Raw genomic sequence first — 23,836 nt, forward strand, 5'->3', positions numbered from 1 at the left:
CCGGCGGAACCCTGCTTCTGCAGCTGCGGGTGGCCGTGGCCGTGGTGATTCAGCTTCCCTCTGCCTGCCTGGAGGGGGGCCCGCCCCGGGCTGGGAGACGGAGGAGGGGTTAGGGTTAAGGAACGGGGGAGGGGCATTTAGGGGCCCGGTGGGCCAATTCTTCTGGATGCTGAGGTCCCACGGGATAACTGTGGCCAGAGATTAGGTGGTCCCGAGACTGGACTAGGTTGGAGTCTGCGGCGGGGTTGGGGGGGTCCTTGAAGATGGAATCTCCTGAGAGGTTAGGAGTTTTTCATCAGGAAGATACCCCTCTGTGTTGGTCTCCATTGGGGGGCTTGCCTTGGCGCTGGGTGGGGCGGGGCCTGATACCCCGCTGATGCGGGGAGGAGGACAGACAGGCTGACCACTCCGGCTGCGGCGGGGTGGTCTGCGGACGGAGGAGGAGCCCCGAGCGGGCGGCGTGGGGGCGGGGCGAGACGGCCCTCCGGAGGCGGGGCCTGACCCGAGGTGGCGGCCCCGGGCTCGGCCCAGCTTTCCGGGTGGGGCGCGTGGGGCGGCCGCGGAGGCGGGGCCTAGAGTGCGGAGCCTCGCTCTCCGCCCGAGCCTGGCGGGAGCCACCGCCGCTGCAGCCGGAGCCGCCGGGAGCCGGAGCCACAGCGCAGGCCCTGCCGGAGCCGAGCTGAGCCGAACTCGCCGCCTGACACCGGCCGGAGCGCGGGGCCGGCGCGTCTGCCCGCTGCTGGGCCTGGGCAGTGTCGGACGCAGCGAACCGGACCCACCGGCACCAACCCGGCGCGGGAGCCCGGATCGCCCCCCACCAGGCCTGGCGTGAACTAGCCGGAGGACCCGGGGACTGGACCGAAGAGAAAAGGGATGGAGGATTCAGTCTAAGCGTAGCGTGGGCACTCGGGCGGGAGGAGAGTGGAGACTTCGCCTGGCACGGGCAGAGGTGCCCGGCGCTTACTAGGCCAGGCTCGAGCACCAGAGAGCCTGGCATCCCAGCTGAAGCGAACTGGGCTCTGGTCTCCCCGCGCTGAGGACACCGCACAGCTCCTGGACCTCCGCTGCCGCAGGCTGGGCGCCAGAGGCTGTGCCCGCACCTGCCTGAGACGGGGCTGGTCCAAGGTAGGGCTCTCTGGTGGCCCAGAGCTGGTCACCGGGGAGCCGGCCTCTTGCCGCGGCCCCACTGGTACCCATGTGCCGTTGCCCGCCGGAGCACCATGACGGCAGGATGACCTCTGCCGAGGCAGTGGCGGTGGCTGGCGGCGCTCGGTGGGCCGGGTCCGCCGAGTGGCCCCCTGACACCCCGCAGGCCCTTCGGCGCCCTGGCCGGGCCCGGGTGGCCGTGGCCGCGCTGGTGTGGTTGCTGGCGGGAGCCAGCATGTCGAGCCTCAACAAGTGGATTTTCACGGTGCACGGCTTCGGGCGGCCCCTGCTGCTGTCGGCGCTGCACATGCTGGCGGCCGCGGGGGCCTGCCACCGGGGGGCGCGGCGCCCCTTGCCCGGGCAGACCCGCCGCCAGGTGCTGCTGCTCAGCCTCACCTTCGGAGCCTCGATGGCTTGTGGCAACGTGGGCCTGAGCGCCGTGCCCCTGGACCTGGCACAGCTGGCCACCACCACCACGCCGCTCATCACGCTGGCCCTGTCCGCGCTGCTGCTGGGCCGGCGCCACCACCCGCTGCAGTTTGCGGCCATGGGTCCGCTCTGCCTGGGGGCCGCTTGCAGCCTGGCGGGAGAGCTCCGGAGGCCCCCGGCTGGCTGCGGTTTCCTGCTGGCCGCCACCTGCCTCCGTGGCCTCAAGTCCATTCAGCAGAGTGAGTAACCTAAGTCACTGGTTGAGGAGGTGGGAACCCAGGTGGGACTGTGGGAGTGTGGCCTGGGGAACCCTGTGAGGGGGTATGGCCGCTATCCCATTTAACTGATGACCAAACTGAGGCATGTGGCTTTGGAAGAGGCAGGAACTGAGGCTCAGAAAGGGCCAACTGCTCAGTGACTTCCAGGCCTCAAACTTAGGCTCTAGAGGCCCAGCTGGTTTTGTCCCCATTTGACACATAGAGGGGCTTGCCCTGGGCCATGTAAGCAGCCGAGGCAGAACCCAGTGAGACTGTAAAGAATCTGCCTCCAATACAAGAGACCCAGGTCCAATCCCTGGGTGGGGAAGATCCCCTGGAGAAGGGCATGGCAACCCACTCCAGTCTTCTGGAGTGGAAAGTCCCATGGATGGAGGAGCCTGGTGGGCTACTGTCCATGGGGGTTCCAAAGAGTCAGGCCCAACTGAGCGGCTTTCACTTCACTCCGGCAGAGTCCATGCTGTCCTAGTGATGTGGCATAAGACTGTGGACCCAGAGGGAGGCTTGACAGTGGGAACTGGTGGGAGAGAAAGAGGGCAAGATGGTAAACCAGGATTTGGAAGTGGGGCGGAGGGTGGGGCTTGCTAAGTCTGGGAAGGGGTGGTGTCTTCTGGGAACTGCAGTGTAACAGGCCCTATACTAGGTGTTTACTTTGAGTTGTCATGGCAACCACTACTTTCATCCCCATTTTACAGATGATGGAACTGAGACCCAGAGAAATTCATGATTTGCCCAGAGTCACGCAGCTCCAAAGGACCAGAATCCTGGTCCATGTGACTCTGGACCTTAGCTCTGGTGGAAGGGGGTTGGGGGCTCTGGGCAGACGGTAGGGTGGAGATTCCAAACCCAGACCCTGTGAAATCACTCTGCTGGAGGGAGACGATCACTTTCCTGCCTGTCCTACTGAGGGTTCTTCAAGTCACAGCCCCCACCCTGTCTCTGCGCCTACTCAGGGTAGGGAGGCCTGCGTTCCAGCCACATGTGGGCTCATAATTCCCGGGTGACCTGGGGCGGATCTGGAGCTTGTCTGAGCCTCAGTCTGCCTGTCTGTTTGGTGGAGGAGGTCAGAGTTGACAGAGTCCCAGGACTTTCTTCTCTCCCTCCCTTGCGGCTCTGAGATCCTATGACCCAGGCCTGGAAGAGGGAAAAGGTTGTTCCAAGGGCACTGGGCTGGGGTTAGGGCAACCTGCAGCCAGGAAAGGTTGAAGTCAGAGCTCAGGCCTGCCCTGGAATCAGGACCCAGAGGCTCTGTCCCCATCTTCCTGGGCCCTGAGGCAGGGCCAAAGCCCAGTTCTATTTTTGCCTTAAGGTTACTTGAGAGCTGGGGCCTGAGCTCTGGGCATGAGTCAGTGGGAAACTTGACCTTGCGCCCCGCCCTGAGCAGGGCCAGAAGGCCGGGAAGGCCTCAACCTAAGGCCCACACCACACCTGCTGAGGCCCAGCCTCCTCACCCGAGAAGAGCACCGGCCAGCAGGACAGGCTGTGGGCGGCCAGGCCTCGGGCACACGGACAAGGGCTGGCAGGTGCCTGGCATCAGGCGCCTTAGCCTCCTCGGCTCTGCCAGCTCCCTCCTTGTCGCCTGCCTGCCTCTGAGGCAGGTTGGATGCTGGCTCCGGGCTCCCACAGGGCCCTCTGCATCCCCGTCAGGACTCCATGTGCCTTGTATTGCTATTATAGCCACTTGGTTACCTGTCTGCCTCCCACCAGGCAGGAGCTCCGAGAGGGCATGGTTTAGCTTTGGAGCAGCTCTATGTCCCCAGCACTTGACTTGGGGCCTGGCGCAGGCAAGGTACCACTTAAATGGTGAATTTGTTAATGGTCTGATGGAAGAATTGGTAGGCTGCTTAAGCTGCTTGGCTCAGGATGCTAAGGAGAGAGCTTAGGAGGCTAACAGAGATGGGAGCCCAGCACAGAGGTGGGTCAGAACAGACTGGAGGCCAGGGATGAGGTGGGTTTTGGACAAGAGGTTCCTACTCGCAGACTTTCCAAGAAAGTCACCAGGGCCAATTTAGACTAGAATGTGAGTGACTGACACCAGCTCCTTTCCTGATGGCACACTCCAAGGGAGCAGAGGATGAAAGTCCAGGTCGAGGAGTACCCAGCAGCTTGCCTCCTTCCTGGGCCAGTTGCAGGCCTCGGGGGGACCACACGTGGAGAGGAGTGATGCTACCTCTCCCCTCACAGAAAGGCTGGGAGACGGGTGCCAGCGCACTGAGACTTGTCCTCAGCCACACCCACCTGCATCCCCTGACCCCATTCCCATCCGCTGGGCTCTCAGGCTGGTGGGGAGACACCCTCAGAAGGAGCGATCACAAAGCAGGGAAGAAGTGCTAGAGCCACGGTGGGCCCAGCTGTGACTGGGATGGCTGCTTCTCGGGGAGACCAGAGAAGGCTGCCTGGCGGAGGAGGCAGGCAGTGGTGGTGACAGCCGCGCCCTGACTATGCGTCCGTGCTGCGCCCCGCTCTTCACACGGCCAGAGCAGGAAAGGGCATTCTGGGAGCGGGACGCAAGCCCTGCCAGGGCGCGGGTGTCAGCCAGCGGGGTTGCACGTAGGGGATCATGACAGCCACCATGGGCAGCAGTTGCCCCTGGGCACGGGTCCTGTGCTCAGCACCTCACACGCCCCCGTGAGGGCATGTTGTTATTCCGCCTGTGCTCCCGCGAGGGGACAGGCATAGAGAGAGGGTGACCTGTGTGATATCACACAGCTCGTGATGGAGCAGAGGTGGGATAAGCCCAAAGCCAACAGAACGGCGTCCAGAGGGTGTTAGTCTGCATGTCGCTGAAATGTGGCGTGTTCAGATGATGAAACGGAAATGCCTTTGGAGGAGAAGTCGAAATGCAGGGTTTGGGGTAAGCAGGCAGGGGAGGGGTCGCTGAGGAGGCCGGATGACAGGTCGGTGGGGTAACTGGCTCTTTTCCTGGGCTGGAGGGGACAGTGTGTGGGGGGAGGGGGAGGGCTGGCTGGATTATAGAACGTGGGGCATGGGGCCGAGCGGGGAGGTTAGAGCCTGCCTGCCTGGCTCTCAGTGAAATTCGCCAAAGGTGAAGTTCACCTGCAATCCTGACCACCTGCCAGTGATTGCACCTTGAACACGAAGGCCACAGGCAGCTCGTAACGGTGCTAAATTTGGAGCCGCCAAACAGGAGGCATTCCAGTTATCTGTTCATTTCTAGAAATGCTTGACAGAAGGACTGTTGCCTAGAGAACAAAGCCAAAACATCAAAATGAAATCGAGAGAAATAAGATTTCCTAAGCATAGCCTCTGAGTAAGCGCTTCTGTGGTTCTTTGGAAAGTGTGTGTCAGAAAACACATTGAGGCTGAGAGAGCCCTGGGAGGGGCTGGGGAGACCTTACTCATCTCTCTCCACGAAAACTTGGAGAAGGCACAAAACCGCCGTTGTCTCTTTGCAAGTACCGTCATTTCAGCTCAGCCATGTGAGATTTTATGACGGGCCCTTGCTTCCTTTGTGAACCAACTGGGTGGTAATGTGTACACACACACAGGCAGACATGTGGAAGATGCTAGGATGCCCTCTTTCCTTGCAAAGCCCAAGGTTTCCTCTGTGTCCTGGATTTGTCTTGACAAGCTCCAGCGTCCATAGCGAAAGGTGCTAACTATCTGCGGTAAACTATGAGTGACAGGGATTTGCCCTGGCGGTCCAGTGGTTAAGACTTCATCTTCCAGTGCATGGGGTGCAGGTTCGATCCCTTGTCGGGGAACTAAGATCCCATGTGCCTCTTGGCCAAGAAATCAAAACATAAAACAGAAGCAGTATTAAAACAAATTCAATAAAGACTTTAAAAATGGTCCGCATTAAAAAAAAAAATCGTAACAAAACAAAACACACCCACACTCACGTAGTGAGTGACAGCTGGGCCCAACAATGACCTCGTTGTTGTGTCTGTCATCCCAGTGGTCACAAGTGATTGAACATGTGACTCAGATGGTTTTGAATATTTTCAAACTCTCTCTCTTGTAACGTAAAGGCCCACATAGCTAGTGCGTGGCCGAGCTGGGACTGCTGCAGGGAGCAGCGTGGCAGCCACACCGTGGGGCTGGGAGTGCCAGAATGGCCGAAGCCAAGAAAGCACAGCTGGGGCCCCTTGGTTCAGCCCCTTCAAAGCTGGTTACGAGTCCAGGATGTTTTTCTTCAGGGCCTGGGAAGCCCCTGGAGATTTTTTTTTTTTTTCACATTTATTGATCAGTGGGATATCACAGATTATTGTTTCAGCTTGTGGGAGGAGTCAGTGATAACAGGCTTATTTCTCCTGTTTTTTTACACTTACTGACTGAAGCTTACCTGAGAAGGGCTTTATCTACATTATTTTAATCTGCATATTTAAGGTTTTATTGGGGCTTCCCAGGTGGTGCTAGTGGTAAAGAACCCGACTGCCGATGCAGGGGACACAGGAGAGACCTGGGTTCGATCCCTGGGTCAGGAAGATCCCCTGGAGAAGGGCATGGCAGCACACTCCAGTCTTCCTGCCTAGAGAATCCCAGGGACAGAAGAGCCTGGCAGGCTACAGTCCATGGGGTCGCAAAGAGTCGGACACGACTGAAGCGACATAGCATGCACAAGGTTTTATTATCCCTGGACTCTGCAGGTGAGGAAACCTAGGCCTCCAGAGGTTAAGGGCCAGGTCACAGCTGGCCAGGAGCGGACCGGGTCACCACCCAGGTGGTCTGACCTTCCCGTTACAGAGCGGGAGCCCCTCATTCTGCCGGAGGGGCTGGGGCAGGCTTCCTGGAGGTCGGGGCAGGCTGGCCTCTCGGGGGGTCGCCTGGCGCCCGGTGCTGATGGCGGTTGCCCTGGTTGCAGGTGCCCTGCTGCAGGAAGAGCGGCTGGACGCGGTGACCCTGCTATACGCCACCTCGCTGCCCAGCTTCTGCCTGTTGGCCGGCGCCGCCCTGGTGCTGGAGGCTGGCGTGGCACCGCCGCCCGCCCCCACCGACTCCCGCCTCTGGGCCTGTGTCCTGCTCAGCTGCCTCCTGTCCGTGCTCTACAACCTGGCCAGCTTCTCCCTGCTGGCCCTCACCTCGGCCCTCACGGTCCACGTCCTGGGCAACCTCACTGTCGTGGGCAACCTCGTCTTGTCCCGGCTGCTGTTTGGCAGCCGCCTCAGCACCCTCAGCTACGTGGGCGTGGCGCTCACCCTTTCTGGAATGTTCCTTTACCACAACTGTGAGTTTGTGGCCTCCTGGGCTACCCGCCGGGGCTTCCGGCGGAGGGACCAGCCTGGCAAGGGTCTCTGAGACCTGAGAGAGCACAGGGACCACCCGGGACTGCCCCGGCCTGAATCCAGCCTTGGCCCATGGCCACGAGAGAGTGGGCAGCCGCTGGGGCCATCGGGGGAGACAGATCTTCCCGCAGGGTCGCCGTGGAGGCTGCAGTGGGGTCTCCTAGAGCGCCCCGGCTCCTGTCCCTGCCTGCCTCTCCTCATCACAGACCCCACTCACCACTGGATGGTGGGTCCAGGCACAGTTACTGTGCTTGTCAGAGTACTTATGACGATTAGGGTCAAGTACTGCACTGAAAATTGCTGGCTAAGCTTGGAAAACCTCACCAACGTTCTGACAGTGATGGTGGTGATGATGGCGATGATTCTTGGCGGTCGCACAATCCTTCCTCCAGGAAGTGGGGGAGGCAGCTAGGGGGCCCAGGGGGTCGTCTGTGCCAACTCCAGGCAGCTGCTGTGGCCTCAGCCCTGGGCCCCCCAACGTTGGGTCTTCCGTCCTCAAATAAACTATTTTTGCTTGTACACCTGTGTCATTTCTCAGGGTGGCGGCCAAGGAAACACAGGCACACCAGCCGCCCACCCAGAAACAAGGACCTGCTCCCGCCCTCACTGGGGCCTGGCCAGCCCCCACACTGGCCCAGACCGCTGCTCTGACCCCTCACGCCATCTTCCCACAACCTCGAGGGGAATCTCTTAAAACGCATGGTTTCTGTGGCTCCACACGGCTCGTGGGACAAGGTCAGGCCTAGCCCCGCGGCCTCTCCCCTCTCCCCTCCATCGTCACTGTTCAGTCGCTAAGTCGTGTCTGACTCTTGGAGACCCCACGGACTGCAGCAAGCCAGGCTCCTCCCTCCTCCACTATCTCCCGGAGCTTGCTCAAACTCATGTCCATTGAGTCGATGATGCCATCCAACCATCTCATCCTCTGTCGATCCTGTCTCCTCCTGCCCTCAATCTTTCCCAGCATCAGCGCCAACTTCAATCCACACCTACTTCCATCAGGTACCCCGTGACACCCAGCCGCCCACTGGAGTTTCCGCACATGCTGGTCCCCGGTCTGTGGTCTTCCTACATCAGCTTCTCCCTTCTCATGGCTAAACCCTTGCCTGGGGGTGAAAACCCAAAGTGTACAACTCTCCTCTAAAAGAAAAACCAGAAAAGAAGCCTGAGGAAGGAAAGGCCTGGGTGAGGGGCCGTGTCCAGGGCTGTGAGCACAGGGGGCAAGGAATGGGGTGGTCCCATGGCAGCAGGAGCATGGGGGTGGGGGGTGGAGCATCTAGGGAGCCGGCCTGACCCAGCTGCCTCACTTCCCATCCTTCCCTTGGCTGTAGGCATTTAACTCCAGCCACCCACCTGTCTCCACTGCAGGCCCCCTGTTAAAAACCATAAGGTCCCTGCCTCGGTTAGAGACTCTGGGGACCTAATCCTGCTCTGCCCGCTTCACTGTGCCTGGGGCAGGTACCTCCCCTCTCTGAGCCTCGGTTTCCAGATCTGCAAAATGGGCTGGTGATCCCCGGGGAGAGGATTTCCACCGAGGACCTGGTGGGCAGGGCCAGGGGTGGAGGGGGGGACAATGGGGCCAGTGGGCTTGGTCCCTAGTGTGAGCTAGTCACCCACTCTCTCTGAGGCTCTAGGCGCATCTGGAAAATGGGAGGATGGGGTCTGGATCTTGGCCAGGCCGGGGCTGGGGTCTAGGGTGCCTGGGACTCAGAGAAGATTATTAATTCCTTCATGTGGCCGGAATTCATGGTCAGGGCTACACGGAGGGTCGGGCCCAGGCTGGGGTCAGGGGAACGAGGGCCTGGGGAGCCCCTGGCACAGGCAGGACTGGTGCAGAGTTGCCTGCCCTGGCCTCTGTGTAGGCGGGTCTAGCGGAGGGGAAGTGGGCCTCGGCTGAGTCACTGGACACCCACCCTCCGTGTGAGTCAGAGAAGCCACCAGCCCAGCCCTGTCCTGGTGTAGCCTGAATACCTCCGGGCTCCACCCTGAGGCTTGGCCAGATGGAACAGAGGATGGATGGTTTCTGGCGGGCGGGCCTCCCTGGTCCTCAGGACCCTTCCCCTTTTAAGGGGCCTCCTGCAGCTCCCTGGGCCCCGGGGAATGCTTGGCTTCAGAGTGAGCCTCCTGTCTGATCAAAGCCAGCCCCTGTTCGGGGTAGGGGGGCAGGGGGGAGTTGGAGCTGTGCTTGACCTGGGGACCACCCAGCATTGAGGTGTTTCCTTCAAAGTCAGAGGTACACCCCTCCTAATCACTCCCTGCTGGAGTGGGCACAGTGAATGCTGGCCTGGGAGTCAGAAAGCCTGGGGGTGTGTCCTGGTCCCCTTTCTCGCCCTGACCTGTTTGGTTTCCCCTGGCTTCACAGAGAACCTCACAGTGAAGGGCTCAGGAGGTGATTCCCAATGGACAGCCCTCTAGGCTCTGCTTCTAACTTGTCCTGTTGCCTCCGGTGAGTCACTTGACCTCCCCAGCCTCCCTCTTTGTACCCAGTCTCGGCTGGGAAGCCTTCTCGGGATGACAGATGTCACCTTCCTTGGGGGCGGTTCCCTACCCCAGCCTTCCCCACCCCACGCCAGTCTGGGTTGACAGCCACAGTTGAAGGTCACCCCAGCTCCCTGCACCTCTCCAGGAAGGGCCGCCAGCACATCCCGCTCTCAGAACTGGTTTGTCTCCAAGACATCTGCTCACCGCCGTCTCCCCAGCACCAGCACATAACCTGCCGTGGATGGAGTAGGCGGGAGATAACACAAGTCAAAAGCAGGGGTCGGACCTGGGTTCGAACCCCAGCCCTGGCATGTCTGAGCTGTGTGACCCTGGGCAGGGGTTTTCCCCTCCTGTGCCTCTTGTGTGTTAAGTGGGGAGATGGCGGGGGCAGAGCCTCATGAGCCTGTCTGGCTCTGGGAGGCTGCAGGGGTAATATGGGGCAAGTACTTAGCGATAGTGGCTGAGACTGGATGAAAAATGAGCCAGTCGATCTAAGAAAGAAATGAGAGATTTTATTTGCACTGAGTTTGAAGACTGTAACCCAGGAAGGGCATCTCAGAAAGCTCTGAGAATTGTTCTGCCCGTTAGGAGTAGGGTAACAGTTATGTAAGTATTTTTGAGACGGAGGGCTGTACATCAAATGACAGTTTACGTAATCTGGGTCTAACCGTCGCCGTGGTGGATCATGTGACCCCCTTCCAAGTTTCAAGAAGGAGCATTATCTTTTGAGGCCTTGTCTCGATGCTGGGAGAAATGTTGCTCTTTGTGGTTGAGCAGGTGTTCCTGCTGGTGGGGTGTTCTGGCCGATGGGAACATGCAGATGCAGAACGCACAGTGTGGGCAGAGGGGAGGTCGAAGAGGCAGAGAAGAGTTTACTGTGTTGAGCTTTTTCCTATCTTAACATAAGGCGTGAATTTTATTTCACAAACTTACTAGGTCCTTGAGCCATGTGAGCAGACGGGCTCACCCCAGGCGCCTCCCAATTCCCCTCCCAAGGCTTCCCGTGCTGTGCGCTCCCGCCTCACAGGCTTCCCCTGCTCACCCAGGGCGCCAGGGCATGCCCTCGGCCCGCCTCCCACCCCCTTGCCCTGCCTTGGAGGAAGCTGGCTCTGTGCTGGGCATCCTGCCATTGTAGATTCAGAACAAAGCGGCTGCCTTGTCTCAGCCCCAGCTGCCAGGGGGCCCCTGCCCAGCCTCCCCAGGGGGACCTTGGATTCTCATTCCAGGGGGCCAGGGCAAACGAGGACTCTTGCTCCCGAATCAGCTCAGGGATGCCAGGAACTGACCATCATCACACTGTTCCTGCTCAGTGGTAAATACTTCCAGGAAATGACACAGAATACCGCGGTGTGCCATGGGAGGTTCCGATCGGGCAAGGACCACGATGGAACAATAAACACTTCTGGTAATGGCCTCCCGGGATCTCAGCTTCCATCTGTGCCCTCCTGACCGCAGTGGCCACCACGCGCCTCCTGCCTCCTCTGAACACCACCAGGCAGCTCTTGTTGCCTGGGCGGGGCACTTCTCTTTACACGCTTAAACTTTCTTTGGCGGAAGGACCCTTGTCCATGCTTCTTATGCTGTAGCCCAGCATCAAATCAGCTGAAGCGAGCTTGCCAGTAGATGAACCAGCAACCCTTTGTACCTCTGCCAGGTCTCCCAGGTGGTCCAGTTCAGCCCTTATACATACAGAAAATGGAAGCCCCCAGAGATGGCCACAGTACGTCCAGCTGCTGCAACGAAATGCCGTGGACAGGCGGCTTGAGAACAACAGAAATGTGTTGCTCCCAGTTCTGGAGGCTGCAAGTCTGAGGCCAGGGTCTCAGCATGGTCGGGTGAGGGCCTGCTTCTGGGTCACGAGCTTCATTTATAAAGGTAATAATCCCATTCATGAGGGTTCCACTCCCATGACCTCACTGCCTAATTACCCCCAAAGGCCCCACCTCCCATCCTCAACATGTGAATTTCAGGAAGACACATTCAGGTTATAGCAACCATCTTGCACAGAGATGGAAGAGCAGGGTGCGGTCTTCACCTCCTAACTCTTGGGGTTCTGCAACTCCTTGCTCCCCAGTCTGCTGTGAACCACAGAGCCAGGGTGTGAGGTTATAGGGGTGCATGGGATCTGCCCAATGCACATGAGGTGTCTGCTGGGTGTTCCCCAACTCCGTCAGCAAAAATTTTCTTCTTCGGGGAAAAGGCATTACTGCTGTTTTGCCAAAGGAAGTCTAGAAAGATTTGTGGGCTTGGATCCTCTCGGGACCTCTCAACCCCAACGTCTCCCACTTAGGATGTGAAATCCTTCCTGCCATATCCCATCCTGAATATTAAAAGAATAACTTTTAAAAAGAGGTTCCAAAATTGTATCTTCTCAATGACGAACAAAAATTATATAGAAAGAAGGAAATACACCCTAACACCAAGGTGCTGACTCGATCGTATTGTGGATACACTGTATTTATTTTCCTTTTTCCACAAATAGGCTTTTATTGTTAAAAACACATTTCTGAGGGTTCCAGTTCTAAGACTGAATAAGTATAGTCTGTCCTTCCCCTAATGCAGCTAACCACCCAGGATGGAATGCAGGAAGCAGCTCTGAGGACTCTCAAAAAGAAGTAGCAGGTGGACTCGGAGAGGAAACCAGAATCTGGGATATAAGAGTCTGATGACGAGTCGCCTGTCTTGCCTTTGGCCCTGGTATCTGCTGGCCTGGTCTCCGAGGCAGCGTGAATCCTGGGGCTGTGCAGTGGACGTGGAAAGAAAGGCCTCCAAAAGCAGCCTTGTCTTCCTGCTCTGAGGAGTGGGGAGGGAGGACTCTTCAGGACAGAAACCCCCTTTCTCGTCCTTTTTTTCCCCCTTATATAGTTCCGTCCCCAGGCAAGCCTCACGTGAAGTGGAAACCTGGCGGTGGAAGCTCAGGGGACTCCTGATCCGAAGGGCTGTGGTTTGAAGGTATGTGTGGTGGGGGGAGGTCCCTTGCTTTTTTTCCTCTCTTCATCCTGTCACCTGGTCCCAGAGCAGAGACTCGGGGTCACAGGACGCACACGGCAGGGCAGGGAGACTGAAAGCCCCAGTTTCTAGCTGGAGGACCAGGGGAAGGGCGGCCTTGCCAACTGGAGAGCCTGGAGAAATCACGGAGAGGGGAGGCTTGAGAAGAGGATCCCACAGGTTCATGTATGTGGATCTGACCCCAAACGGCATCCCAGTGACTTCGACACTAGCGGGCAGACCACTCAGATTTCAGGCTGGCCCCTGGGTGGCACTAGCTTAGGACAGATTTGACCTAACATTGCAAAAGTTCAGAAAACCAACCATCGAACTCTGGCACTGTTTAAAAAAAAAAATCAGATGAGTAAGTTTTTAAAACCGTGTTGGCTTTGTTCAGTGATTCATGAATTGAGAAGCATCCATCTGGCAAAAAGAAGGGACCCCGAGGCCCCTTCTGAGGGACTTTTAGGGGCAGGAGGGAGCAGGCATGAGGAAGCTCTTCCAGGCAGAAAATGGCTTTGTTTATTGCAAGTAAACTTTCCTTAGGGGATGGCCAGAGTCTATCAGGCCGATTATCTAACTTGTGCTGATCAGGTGATTCCTGATTGACTGGTTTAATATTCCATTTCTGGAAGAACTGAAACTGTAGCTGAGTCTCGGTTTGGGGACATGGGTTTTAGCATTAAGTGACTCCACTTAACGCTGTTCTCTTGTTTTTAATGGCCCACGCGAGACAGACCTGAACTGATCCTAAATGGATCAACTACCTCCTAAAACAAAGACTCAACATTTTCCATAGGGTTTAACCAAGACCTATTCAAAATGCCCAGGACACAATCCAAAGCTACTCTACATACAAAGAACCAGGAGAGTGTAAACACTGAGATGACCCCAGTGTTGGACTTATCAGAAAAGGACCTTCGAAATAAAAAGACAGGAAGTCTCAGCAGAGAAATAGGAGATACAGAAAATCACCAATTAAAAAATTTTCAACTAAGACAATACATCAATCAAAAATTGAAAATATACTGGATGGTCCTAGTAGCAGAACAACAGAAGAAAATCTGTGAACTTGAAGACAGGTCAGTAGAAAATTAGCTACAATCAGCAAGATATCCACCTCCGCCAAATGCCCGGTTGCCTGGAAAATGTGAACGTTACTTTACATGATAGAAGAGATTCTGCAGATGTAATTGAGGTTATGGACTTTAAAATCCAGACTGTCTGGGTTATTGAGCGGGCCTAGTCTAATCACGTGAATCCTTAAAGGCAGAGATTTCTGTCTGACTGGATTCGGAGATGCGGCAGGAGGAAAAATCAGAGGTGTTCAAAGCCTGAGGGGGATTCAACAATCCTACTGTTGGAGGAGGCTGCATGGAAAGGAATGCAGGCAGCTTCTAGGAGCACAGAGCAGCCCCCAGCTGATAGGAAGGAAATGGGGTCGCTTTCAACTTCAAGGAACTGAATTCAGGCAACAGTCTCAATAAGCTTGGAAGAAGAATCTTTCCCCAGAGCCTCCAGTTAAAAACAAAACAAAACACACAAGGTTTCAGCCTGACAAAACACCTTGATTTTGGCCTTGTGAACCCAAAGCAGAAGACTCGAGCTTCCTCAGTGGCTCAGGGTAAAGAATCTACCTGTAGGGCAGGAGGCACAGATTCAATCCCCCGGTCAGGAAGGTCTCCTGGAGGAGGAAAGGGCAACCCACTCTAGTACTGAGAAGGTAACAGGCAGGAAGGCCAGGGGTCTCCAAACAGAGGAAATAGGCTGCAAGTGTCAGACATTTCTCTCTCAAACGCAGGAGGAAACAAACTCATGTTACATTTTTCCCCTTCTCTATACAAATTTAACAGGGTTTCTCTTAAAATTCTGTGTTGCCATAATAAGATTATGGTTCCACCAGAACTTAACTTTTCTCAAACCTTGAGCTAACCAATGCATTTTTCTTATGGAAATGTTTGTCTTAAGCTATGTTAATGTGCTATGCATTTACCCCAGACTCTGTCTTCAAGTCGGTTTGCCTAAAGGCTCAGAACCGACTTGACAAACCAGTATACTCATTCATTGTTCTCCTAATCTATTAATGAAACTGTTTGTATGGGAATCTGCCTTTCTTCAAGAATCATGTCAATCGTTTTATGGCCCAGGATGACTCATCTGGTACCAAGATTATCTCAAAATGCATCTTGTGGGTGAGGGGCCTGGTGCCATTCTCTGAGTTTTGAGGCATTTCCTTTTTTTTTTTTAAATTAGCATACTGCTAGTAGCTATATAACATCCAGCTAAAGACTAGCACGGGGGTATTCTTTCTGCCCCCTTCTGATGTCTACGTCTTTCTCTGTCTCTTTTATACTTTAACACAACTTTATTACACAAGAGCTCTGCCCAATCAAGTCTCGTCTCTGGTCCAGGATTGAATTCTTCTCCTCCGGAGGCCAAGAATCCCAGCCTCTTTCGTGTTTCGGCAACAACCTTTCGGTATTCTTGCCTTGGAAGTCCCGTGGACAGAGGAGCCTGGAGGGCTACAGACCATAGCGCGCGGAGCCGGGCGTGGCTGAGCGCAGGTGCAAGCACAGGTGACTCAGTTAAGCCCAGCCAGACTCGCGCCCTACATCAATCGTGAAGTAATAAACAGGTATTGTTTGTAGCCTCTAAGTTTGTGGTAATTTGTTACGGTGGCAAGAGAAAACTAATGCACGATCCAATATGAATGCCAGTGAGAAGTAGTAAGATACTAATTTAAGTAGATTACAAAAAGGTAAGTATGTACGTTAAAATCTCTAGTGCAACCTCTGGAAAAAAACTATACAAAATTACAGTGGAATAACTTAAAAAGCCTAGTAATCCAAAAGAAGGCATGAAAAGGGAAACAGAGGAATAAAAAAAACAGAAAGGGTAAACAGAAAACAATAAAATGGTAGACCTAAACCCAAATATCAATAATTTGGGCCTAAACACACCAATTAAGAGACAAATTGAAGACATAAATTTTTAAAAAGACCCAACCAAATGCTGTCTACAGGAAACACATTTCAGGTTAAAAATAAAAGGCTGCGAAAAGATATATAATGCAAATACCACTTAAAGCTGGAGTGGTTCTATTAATATCAGACAATAGACTTCAGAAAATGAAGAAGGAAAAGAGACACTGCATACCGATAACAAGGGTCAGTTCACCATGAAGATGTAACAAACCTGAGTATGCGTGCACCTGAGAACAAAACTTCAAATACACGGAACAAAAAATTAATAGAATTGAAAGGAGATGTACACAAATCCACAATCTTAGTTGGATACTTCAACATTGCTCTCTCAGTAATCAGTACAACAAGGAAACAAAACCACCATCCATCAATGGGTCCTAACTGACACTTACTGAACACTCTACCCCAAATAACCATCTCCCCCTCGCCAAGTGCATAGGAAACATTCACCAAGACAGCCCATATCGTACATTGTTAAGTAAACATTAACAAATTTAGAAGGAATGAAATCATACAATATTACGGTCTCTGACCTAGATGGCATTTAAAATTAGAAACCAACAACAGAGATGGTGGTAAAATTTCCAAATACTTACAAGTTAAACTACACACTTCTAAATAATACACGGGTGAAGGAGGACATTGCAAGGAAAACTAAAAAAATGTTTTGAAATGAACAAAAATGAAAATGAAGCATATAAAACTTTGTGGGATGCAGCTCTCGAATCCACAATCTAAGTTTCCACCTTAGGAAATTAGAAAAAAAGAAAAATAAACTCAAAGTAAGAACTATGAAAATAACAAATAACAGAAATCAGTCAAACAGAAAAGGTAAGAACAATAGAGAAAATTAAAGACACAAGGTAGGTTATTCTTTAAAAAGATTCTTTAAATTGATAAACATCTAGCTATAGACTAACAAAGAAACAGAGAAGGCAAATTATCAGTTTGGAGAATGAAAATGTGACGTCACCCTGCAGACAAGGGAATACTATAAACAACCCCACGTGCATAAGCTGGATCCATGAGATGAAATGGATCTATTCCTTGAAAATCACAAACTACCAAAACACACCAAAGATGAAACAGTTTGATTAATCCTTTAACTGTTAACGGAATTGAATTCACTGTTAATCCTTTTGAAAAAAAAAAAAAAATCTACAGGCCCAAACAGTTTCACTGCAGAAGGCTACCAAACATTTAAAGAAACACCAATCCATTTATCTCTTCCAGAAAACAGGAGAAGACTTCCCAACTCTTCCTTAATCTAATAAAGGGCAACTACAAAAACGCCTATAGCTAACATCATAGTGAACCGTAAAATAATGGACACTTCTCTAAGAGTAGGAATACCGTAGGACTCACTCTAAAAGTTACAATCATCAAGATAACGGGGTATTGGTCAAGAGAGAGAGACACGCGTATCAGACTGAATGAAGAGCATAAAAACAGACCCTGTAAAGGCAGCTCAGTGGAGGAGAAAGGACAGCCTTCAACAAACAGAGCTGAAACCATCAGACACCCATGTGAAAAAATACGAACCTCAAACTAAACCTCACACCTTATACAAAAGGATCACGGAAATAAGGAGAAAAGGTCAGCTCTCCAACACTAGGGAGAATCTTTGTGATAGGAGGTTCGGCAGAGTTCGTAGATGTGGCGCCAACACAACAATCCATAAAAGGAAAACCTGGAAAGGAGCGCTTCATCCACTTGTAACACTTCTGCTCTGCAGGAGCCGCTTGAAAAAGCAGCATGAAAAGGATGCTAAATTCGGGGGGGGGATACTTACAGACCCATATCTGATAAAGGGCTTGTTTCCAGAAGACTCCTGAGAGCCCCTTGGACTGCAAGATCAAACCAGTCAATCCTAAAGGAAATCAACCCTGAATATTCGTTGGAAGGGCTGATGCTGAAGCTAAAGCTTCAATACTTTGGCCACCTGATGCGGAGAGACAACTCTCTTGGAAAAGACCCTGATGCTGGGAAAGATTGAGGGCAGGAAGAGAAGGGGGTGACAGAGGATGAGATGGCTGGATGGCACCACCAACTCAATGGACATGAATCTGAGCAAACTTCAGGAGAGGCCTGGCGTGCTGCAGTCCGTGGGGCTGCAAAGAGTCCGACTCGACTTAGTTACTGAACAACGCCAGCAACAATCCAGAATAAACGAAGAATTTCTCAGCATTCATTGGTGAGACAGCAGCTCAATTTAAAGACACTTCACCTAAGAGGGAACATGGAAGGCAATTAAACACACAAAAACAGGCTTAATATCATTAACCACATGGGAAGCGCAAATCGAAATCACAAGGAGTTAGCACCACACACCTATCAGAATGGCTAAAGTAAAAAAAATATTGGCAGTTCCAAATACCGGAGAGAAACCGGATCTCTCATAGTGGAAGGCGAAAAAGCAGAGATACTCTGGAAATTTGGCGGTTTGTTTTTTTTTTCTTTTTTTTTTAAAGTTAAACCTTTAACTATATGATTGAGCAATCTCACTCCTAGGTACATACCTTAGATAATTTTCTGTTCATATAGAAACCTAAACACAAATATTTGTAGCAGTTTTATTGAAAATTGCCAAAAACTGGAAACAAGGCAAATATCCTTCAGTGGTTTGTGAAAGAGAAACGAACCATGGCAAGGAATAGCACACGGCCCCGAGAGGCGACACGCGTGAGCCTCACACACACTGAGAGAAGCCAGGCTCCAGAGGCCACACCAGCTGTGATCTGTGTCTGTGACCTTCTGGAAAAGGCAAATCTATACGGATGGAGAACGCAGACGGGTTTGCCAGAGGCTGGGGTGGGGCGAAGGGGCAGCGTAAGGGAATTCTGAGGTGACGGGACTGCTCTGCACCGACTGTGGAGGTGGTGGCACAAATGTGGTAAAACACACAGAACCTTACGCAGGAGACAGGTACTTTTATGGTATGTTAGTTTAACCATTTTAGAACCTGAAACAAAATATACTCAAATAAACTTCTCTTAAAAAAAAAAATGCTTTCAAAGAAATTTCCCACCTGGGTTTCTTTCAGATGGGTTTCTTCTGCTTTGTGGGGCCCTCGCCACACCAGCCCTGGCTTTTGTGGGTCTGTTTATTCATCGAGAAAATGAGACCGGTCTCCCCCAACCCTAAAATGATACCCGTGGGCAGGCTCTTTGTGAAAGCAGGGGAGGGGTGGGTGTGGAGAGAAGGTGTGTTTGGCCCCCACCGGGCTCTGGACCCAGATGGAGCACTTGTCCTTTGGTCTGAAAACCTCTGGGTTAGATTAGCTGGTCTTGGCCCAGATCCTTGCATACCCTGGGCCCACCCTGGATTTCAGGACCTTCAGGTGGGGCTCGCTCACTCACCCCTTTGGCACACGCCCCCGTGGACCCCGGCGGCCAGCTAGGCCAGGGCTGGCGGTCATGGCCGGTGATCTAAACAAGGCCCTTTGGGAGAAGCTCCTTGTTCTAGGACTCCCAGGTGACACAGGGGTTAAAGACGGTGGGAAACCTGAAAGGGCTCCGAGATCTAGGCCTCCTGCAAGGCAGGAGTGCGCGAAGACTGAAACCGTTTTTTTCCCCATGCAGGACAACTTTTGGAAAGAGCACTTTCTGAGCAATAAGGGGCTGTGCACAGATGCGGGGAGCTGCTGTTGGGAGGATGACTCAGACCCGGGCCAGCGGGGCCAGCGCATCATTCGTGCGGCGAGCAGCTGGTCACACCAAGCACCTATCACGCACTGGGGCACCGTGCTAAAGAAGCACTGATCTTCCTGACGACCCTAGGAGGGAAGGGCTGTCATCGCTGGGATGAGGAAACTCAGGCTCCAAGAGGTCACCGGTCACATGAGCAGGAGGTGACAAGGCTGCGTGTCGGTTCACAGCTCCAACCTTCTGGGCTGAGGCCCGAGGTCAGGCCTGCTCTCCACACGTGGCCCGAGATAGAGACCAATGTCACCTTTCATCAAAAGCTGGAGAAGAGCTTGCCATGCAGAGCAGTGCTCAAAAAAAAAAAGGTTAAAAAAATATTTTACACAACAGAACGCTTCCTTTGAAAACAATCTTATGTGTAAGTCCAATCAATCCAGAAAACCAGAGTTGGGCAATGGTGGCTAAAGGTGAAAGCAGGGTTGCCTTGGGGCTCCCAGAGTTTCTGGAACATTGCTTGAAGGCTACTCATCCAGTAGGTTGGCACCTAAACTGTGAGAAGCACAGGAGGTGCCATGATGCTTAAGGCTGGCTTTGGGTTCGAAAGAATGAGGCGGGATTGTGAAAGACTCATTCCTGCGTTAGTCAGCCCATCAGGCTTGCTACGTGCACTGGGCGCTGGTCCACTTGACCTGGGTACCACCTGGTTCACCCTCCCCTCTGGTCAGCAGCCATGACCTGTCACTCCCTGGGGAGAAAACTTATCTTCACCATCTTACATGTAGTAAGCTGACTCTTTAAAGATGTGAACGATAAGATTAAGAGCTTACAGCACCCTTCCTTTTTCCTTGCCCTTATAAAAGGCGTCACCTGGTTTTCCTGTATTGACAAAAGGAGGGTGTCTGAGCACAGATCCTGGTGGAAGATCGGTGACCCTGGGGCACATGCTGGCCGAATGGCTCAGAGTGGAATCATTAGACGCACCTCCTTCTCATAGATGTCAGGGATCATGCCCACGGGGGAGCTGACCATGTGCACGGTGTTCCTGCCAAATAGCTGGAACTCATAGTGGATGAGCTGCTCCCAAAAGCCGTTGTTGGGCCGGATGATGGGCCGGCAGGACTTGGTCCACGTGTGGGCGTCCAGCAGGGACATGGCGTGGTACTTCATGAGATAGGCGAGGCAGAGGGCGGCCGAGCGGCTCACGCCGGCGGCGCAGTGCAGCAGCGTGCGGCCCTGCTTCATCTCCACGCTGTGGATGTGGTCTGCGATGGGGTCAAAGAAGTCACAGAGCCTCGAGGTGGGCGTGTCGGCCACGGGCACCTGCACGTAGTGGATGTCCTCGTACAAGGCGTTCACCACCTCCACTGAGACGTTGATAACCGTGCTGATGCGGTTGCTGGACAGCATGAGCCTGTTGTTGGCGGCCACCCCGCTGCTGATATACAGGCTGCTGGTGATCTGTGAGAGGCCGCTGACCGAGGGCTGCCGGAATGGAACCGGGAAGGCACACGGGGATGCTGTCATTGGGCCGGTGGGTCAGCGGCCCGTGAGACATAAAGGCGGCCTCTTCCTGCTAGGCTGTGTCCATGGAAAACTGCAAGGAGGGAGAGGAGACAGATGAGGAGCCCCAGTTCAGGGCCCCCTGCTTCATACAACTCAGTGGGGCCCCTCAGCGTGGCTGTCAAGGTCACTTGTGGCCTGGCCCCCTGCCCACCTCTCCACCCTGCTTTTAACCTTTCTCATGTCCTGAATGGCCTCGGCTGGGCTGAGTCATGTTCTGTTCTGCATGGACACTGGTCCTCTCTGGCCCAGGGCCCTTCCTGCTCTCAGTCCAGAACCCCCTTTCCTTACAAGCCTGTCAAGTCCTAGTCTGTCCCATTCAGCAGAGAACTGTTGAGCACTGGGATCTTGGCCAAGGGCCACTTCCTGAGGGAAACTTTCTGGGACTATACCCCTCCCCTACACATGATCCAGTACCAGCTCCAGGCAGGTCCCAGGTGCCCTCCTTCCTAACATTTCCTGAAGATGTGCTTTTGCCATGTCCTGTCTGTGAGTTCTCATGGTTTATCACTGTTTCTGCCTTCGTTCCTACTATATCGCCGGTGCCAAGCTGCGTGTTTCCACAAGCAGGTGCTTAAAAATATTTGCTGAATGAAGAAATGACTCCAACAACCAGGACTCTGCCTCCCGAGAGTTTTTTCTGGAAAAGATGGGATCTCTGGCCATGTTTCTCTAGAATTAGGGGGAGGAGCTGGCTAGAGGTGAGGGTGGTTCTTAGGCTGCTGGAGAGGAAGGTCAAAGTCTGCCTAGACAAATCCTACCTGCCAGTACCCCCAGAGTCCAGTGCAATAGGCTCACCCCAGGTAGGCAGGGCAGATGGGACTGGTTTGTTCTAAAAGTCTTATGTGAAGTGAAAGTGAAAGTCACTCAGTCTTTGAGACCCCGTGGATGGTACCCCATCAGGCTCCTCCATCTGTTTTTCAGGCAAGATTACTGGAGTGGGTAGCCACTTCCTTTTCCAGGGGATCTTCCCTACCCAGGGATCGAACTGGATCTCCTGCACTGAAGGCAGATTCTTTACTGTCAGGGAAAAAGCCCCACCCTCAACCAGCCGGAAGCCCAAATGCTAAGGGACGTTCTGGATCCTCATTACCTGAAAACTCAGAGAGAAGTGGACAGAAGGCCCCCAAAACTAGTGCCCAGTGGGCAATAGGAATTAGGGGAGAATGCCGTTCATTACTGGAGAAGGTAATGGCACCCCACTCCAGCACTCTTGCCTGGAAAATCCCATGGACGGAGAAGCCTGGTGGCCTGCAGTCCATGGGGTCGCTAAGAGTCGGACACGACTGAGCGACTTCACTTTCACTTTTTACTTTCATGCTTTGGAGAAGGAAATGGCAACCCACTCCAGTGTTCTTGCCTGGAGAATCCCAGGGACGGGGGAGCCTCATAGGCTGCCGTCTATGGGGTCGCACAGAGTCGGACATGACTGAAGCGACTTAGCAGCAGCTGCAGCAGCCGTTCATTACAGGGACAAAAAGTGTGGTGAGAAGACACTGCTCTGGAAGGTGAGGGTAGTGATGAGAGGAAAGTCATTTTCATGCTAATCAAGAAACACTTATCAGGCACTGTGGTAGGTGCTGGGGATACTGAAACGTACAAGAGAGCCATGGGCCCTCTCACAGAACTCAAAGTGTCGCGGGAAAGACAGACATTAAATAGGCAATTATGTGTGCAACAGAGTTGAGCAATAGGGATAATAGTGCCTACCCTAAAAAATCTTTTACCTTCCAACTTTTAGATTAAAGAGAGAAGAAAATTGAAGATCATTTTTCACCTGTACAAGGAATACCTAAAACTACTCTAGGAAAAACCTTGGTATGTGTTATGGACAATTAACTGCTACAATTATTGTTAAGTTATCTGGATTTACCAGAGAATTTGCATCTTGAGTGATCTGAGCTGAACCTGAAGACTATTAATAAGTTATGTTTGGAAGTTTAACTTCAATGAAGTAAATGTTTGTTGTGGAAGCAACAAATACTGACTTACTAAACAAAGACGGTGTGGTATGCTTGTTTTTTTTTTTTCACAAGGCTCCTGAGAACCCAACTGCAGCATCTCAGTTCAATTGAATGAAAACGTGTTTAGTATCAAAAGAGCCCAAGACACTGGTGTGAAAGTACAATCTCAGAGGTTGGTTAATTACTGTGGGATACTTACTGGTCGCTTTGTACAATGTAGATCTGAAGTACGGTGGTGAAACATTAAATGTGACATTTCAAAAAAAAAAAAAAGAATCGTGTGGGGATTAAATGAGGTAATCCATGTAAAGTGTTTCACACAGGGCCTGGCACATAATTAACCACTGTTGCTGTTGTTAGGGAAGTTAAAATCTAGGGCATTATGAGAATGAAGAGTAAACGGAGTTACTTCAGGCTGGGGCTACAGAGTTGCAAAGATCGCCTGAAGAAATGACCGAAAGATCTGAAGAACTTTTAACTTGAGCGGAAGAGAGCGGGAGAAAGAGCGACTCGTCGGCATCTCAGTGTCACCATTTTACAGCCTACAAAACAGCATAGCAAGCCGGTGTCTGGAGTTAGTATCTCCATTTTATACACGGGGAAAGTGAGGCAGAGTGGGGGAAAGGACCTGTCTAGGGTCACAAAGCAAGGCTCAAAACAGCCGATCTTTCTAGAGGGAAAAGTGGGCAAACACCATGGGGCTTTCGTTAATACTGGGTTATAAAACGTGGAACACAGTCCAAGGGTTGACGGGAGAAAGGCGCCACTTCCAGGGGTGAGTCAGGTAGATTTCCCAGGGAGTTGGTGTTGGAATGGGCTTATTTGCCCGCTGTATGAAGACCTCAGGGTCTTACCTCTCTCTCGCGGGCGGGAGGGCAAGTGCATTCAGGAAGCATCCTTGGGCGAGCGTCTCCGGGTAAGAGAAGATCGGTCACGACCCACGAGCCACTGTCCCCGCCGGCCCGGGGCTCCGGTTTCCATAGCAATGGTCCCTTGTTGCGGAAAGAGATGGGCTGTGCCGGGTCTCCGGAGAAACCCCGGCCTCGTTTTCCCCGTGCTGGAGCTGCCGGGCCCGGACTCACCGGCCACCGCCCTGCGATCACGCGGGAACCCCAGCAGTCC

General features: G+C 53.1%; 2 protein-coding genes across 10 annotated transcripts; one reads left to right on the forward strand and one right to left on the reverse strand.

Annotated features, from left to right (window-relative positions):
* The first annotated feature begins 581 nt into the window (after nucleotides 1-581).
* Nucleotides 582-22,854, forward strand: SLC35E4 (solute carrier family 35 member E4). 9 transcript variants are annotated; one of them, XM_052655036.1, is made up of 8 exons: nucleotides 582-1,814; nucleotides 6,221-6,460; nucleotides 6,676-8,278; nucleotides 9,456-9,539; nucleotides 11,229-11,449; nucleotides 12,137-12,526; nucleotides 14,940-15,197; nucleotides 19,128-22,854. In XM_052655036.1, the coding sequence occupies exons 1-3, from the start codon at nucleotides 1,196-1,198 to the stop codon at nucleotides 7,107-7,109; spliced, it is 1,293 nt and encodes a 430-aa protein (XP_052510996.1). In that variant the 5' UTR covers nucleotides 582-1,195; the 3' UTR covers nucleotides 7,110-8,278; nucleotides 9,456-9,539; nucleotides 11,229-11,449; nucleotides 12,137-12,526; nucleotides 14,940-15,197; nucleotides 19,128-22,854. The 9 variants fall into 9 exon arrangements, with proteins under 9 accessions (XP_052510996.1, XP_052510994.1, XP_052510998.1 ...); XM_052655034.1 differs by having other exon boundaries at nucleotides 6,676-8,095; XM_052655038.1 differs by having other exon boundaries at nucleotides 6,676-8,095; nucleotides 14,974-15,197.
* On the reverse strand, nucleotides 19,648-23,693 carry DUSP18 (dual specificity phosphatase 18). The gene is made up of 2 exons (XM_052655044.1): nucleotides 23,569-23,693; nucleotides 19,648-20,784 (listed from the first exon to the last, which is right to left on the reverse strand). The coding sequence occupies exon 2, from the start codon at nucleotides 20,712-20,714 to the stop codon at nucleotides 20,148-20,150; it is 567 nt and encodes a 188-aa protein (XP_052511004.1). The 5' UTR covers nucleotides 20,715-20,784; nucleotides 23,569-23,693; the 3' UTR covers nucleotides 19,648-20,147.
* Nucleotides 23,694-23,836: the final 143 nt, after the last annotated feature.

This window comes from Budorcas taxicolor, chromosome 17, assembly GCF_023091745.1.
Source record: "Budorcas taxicolor isolate Tak-1 chromosome 17, Takin1.1, whole genome shotgun sequence".
NCBI lineage: Eukaryota > Metazoa > Chordata > Mammalia > Artiodactyla > Bovidae > Budorcas > Budorcas taxicolor.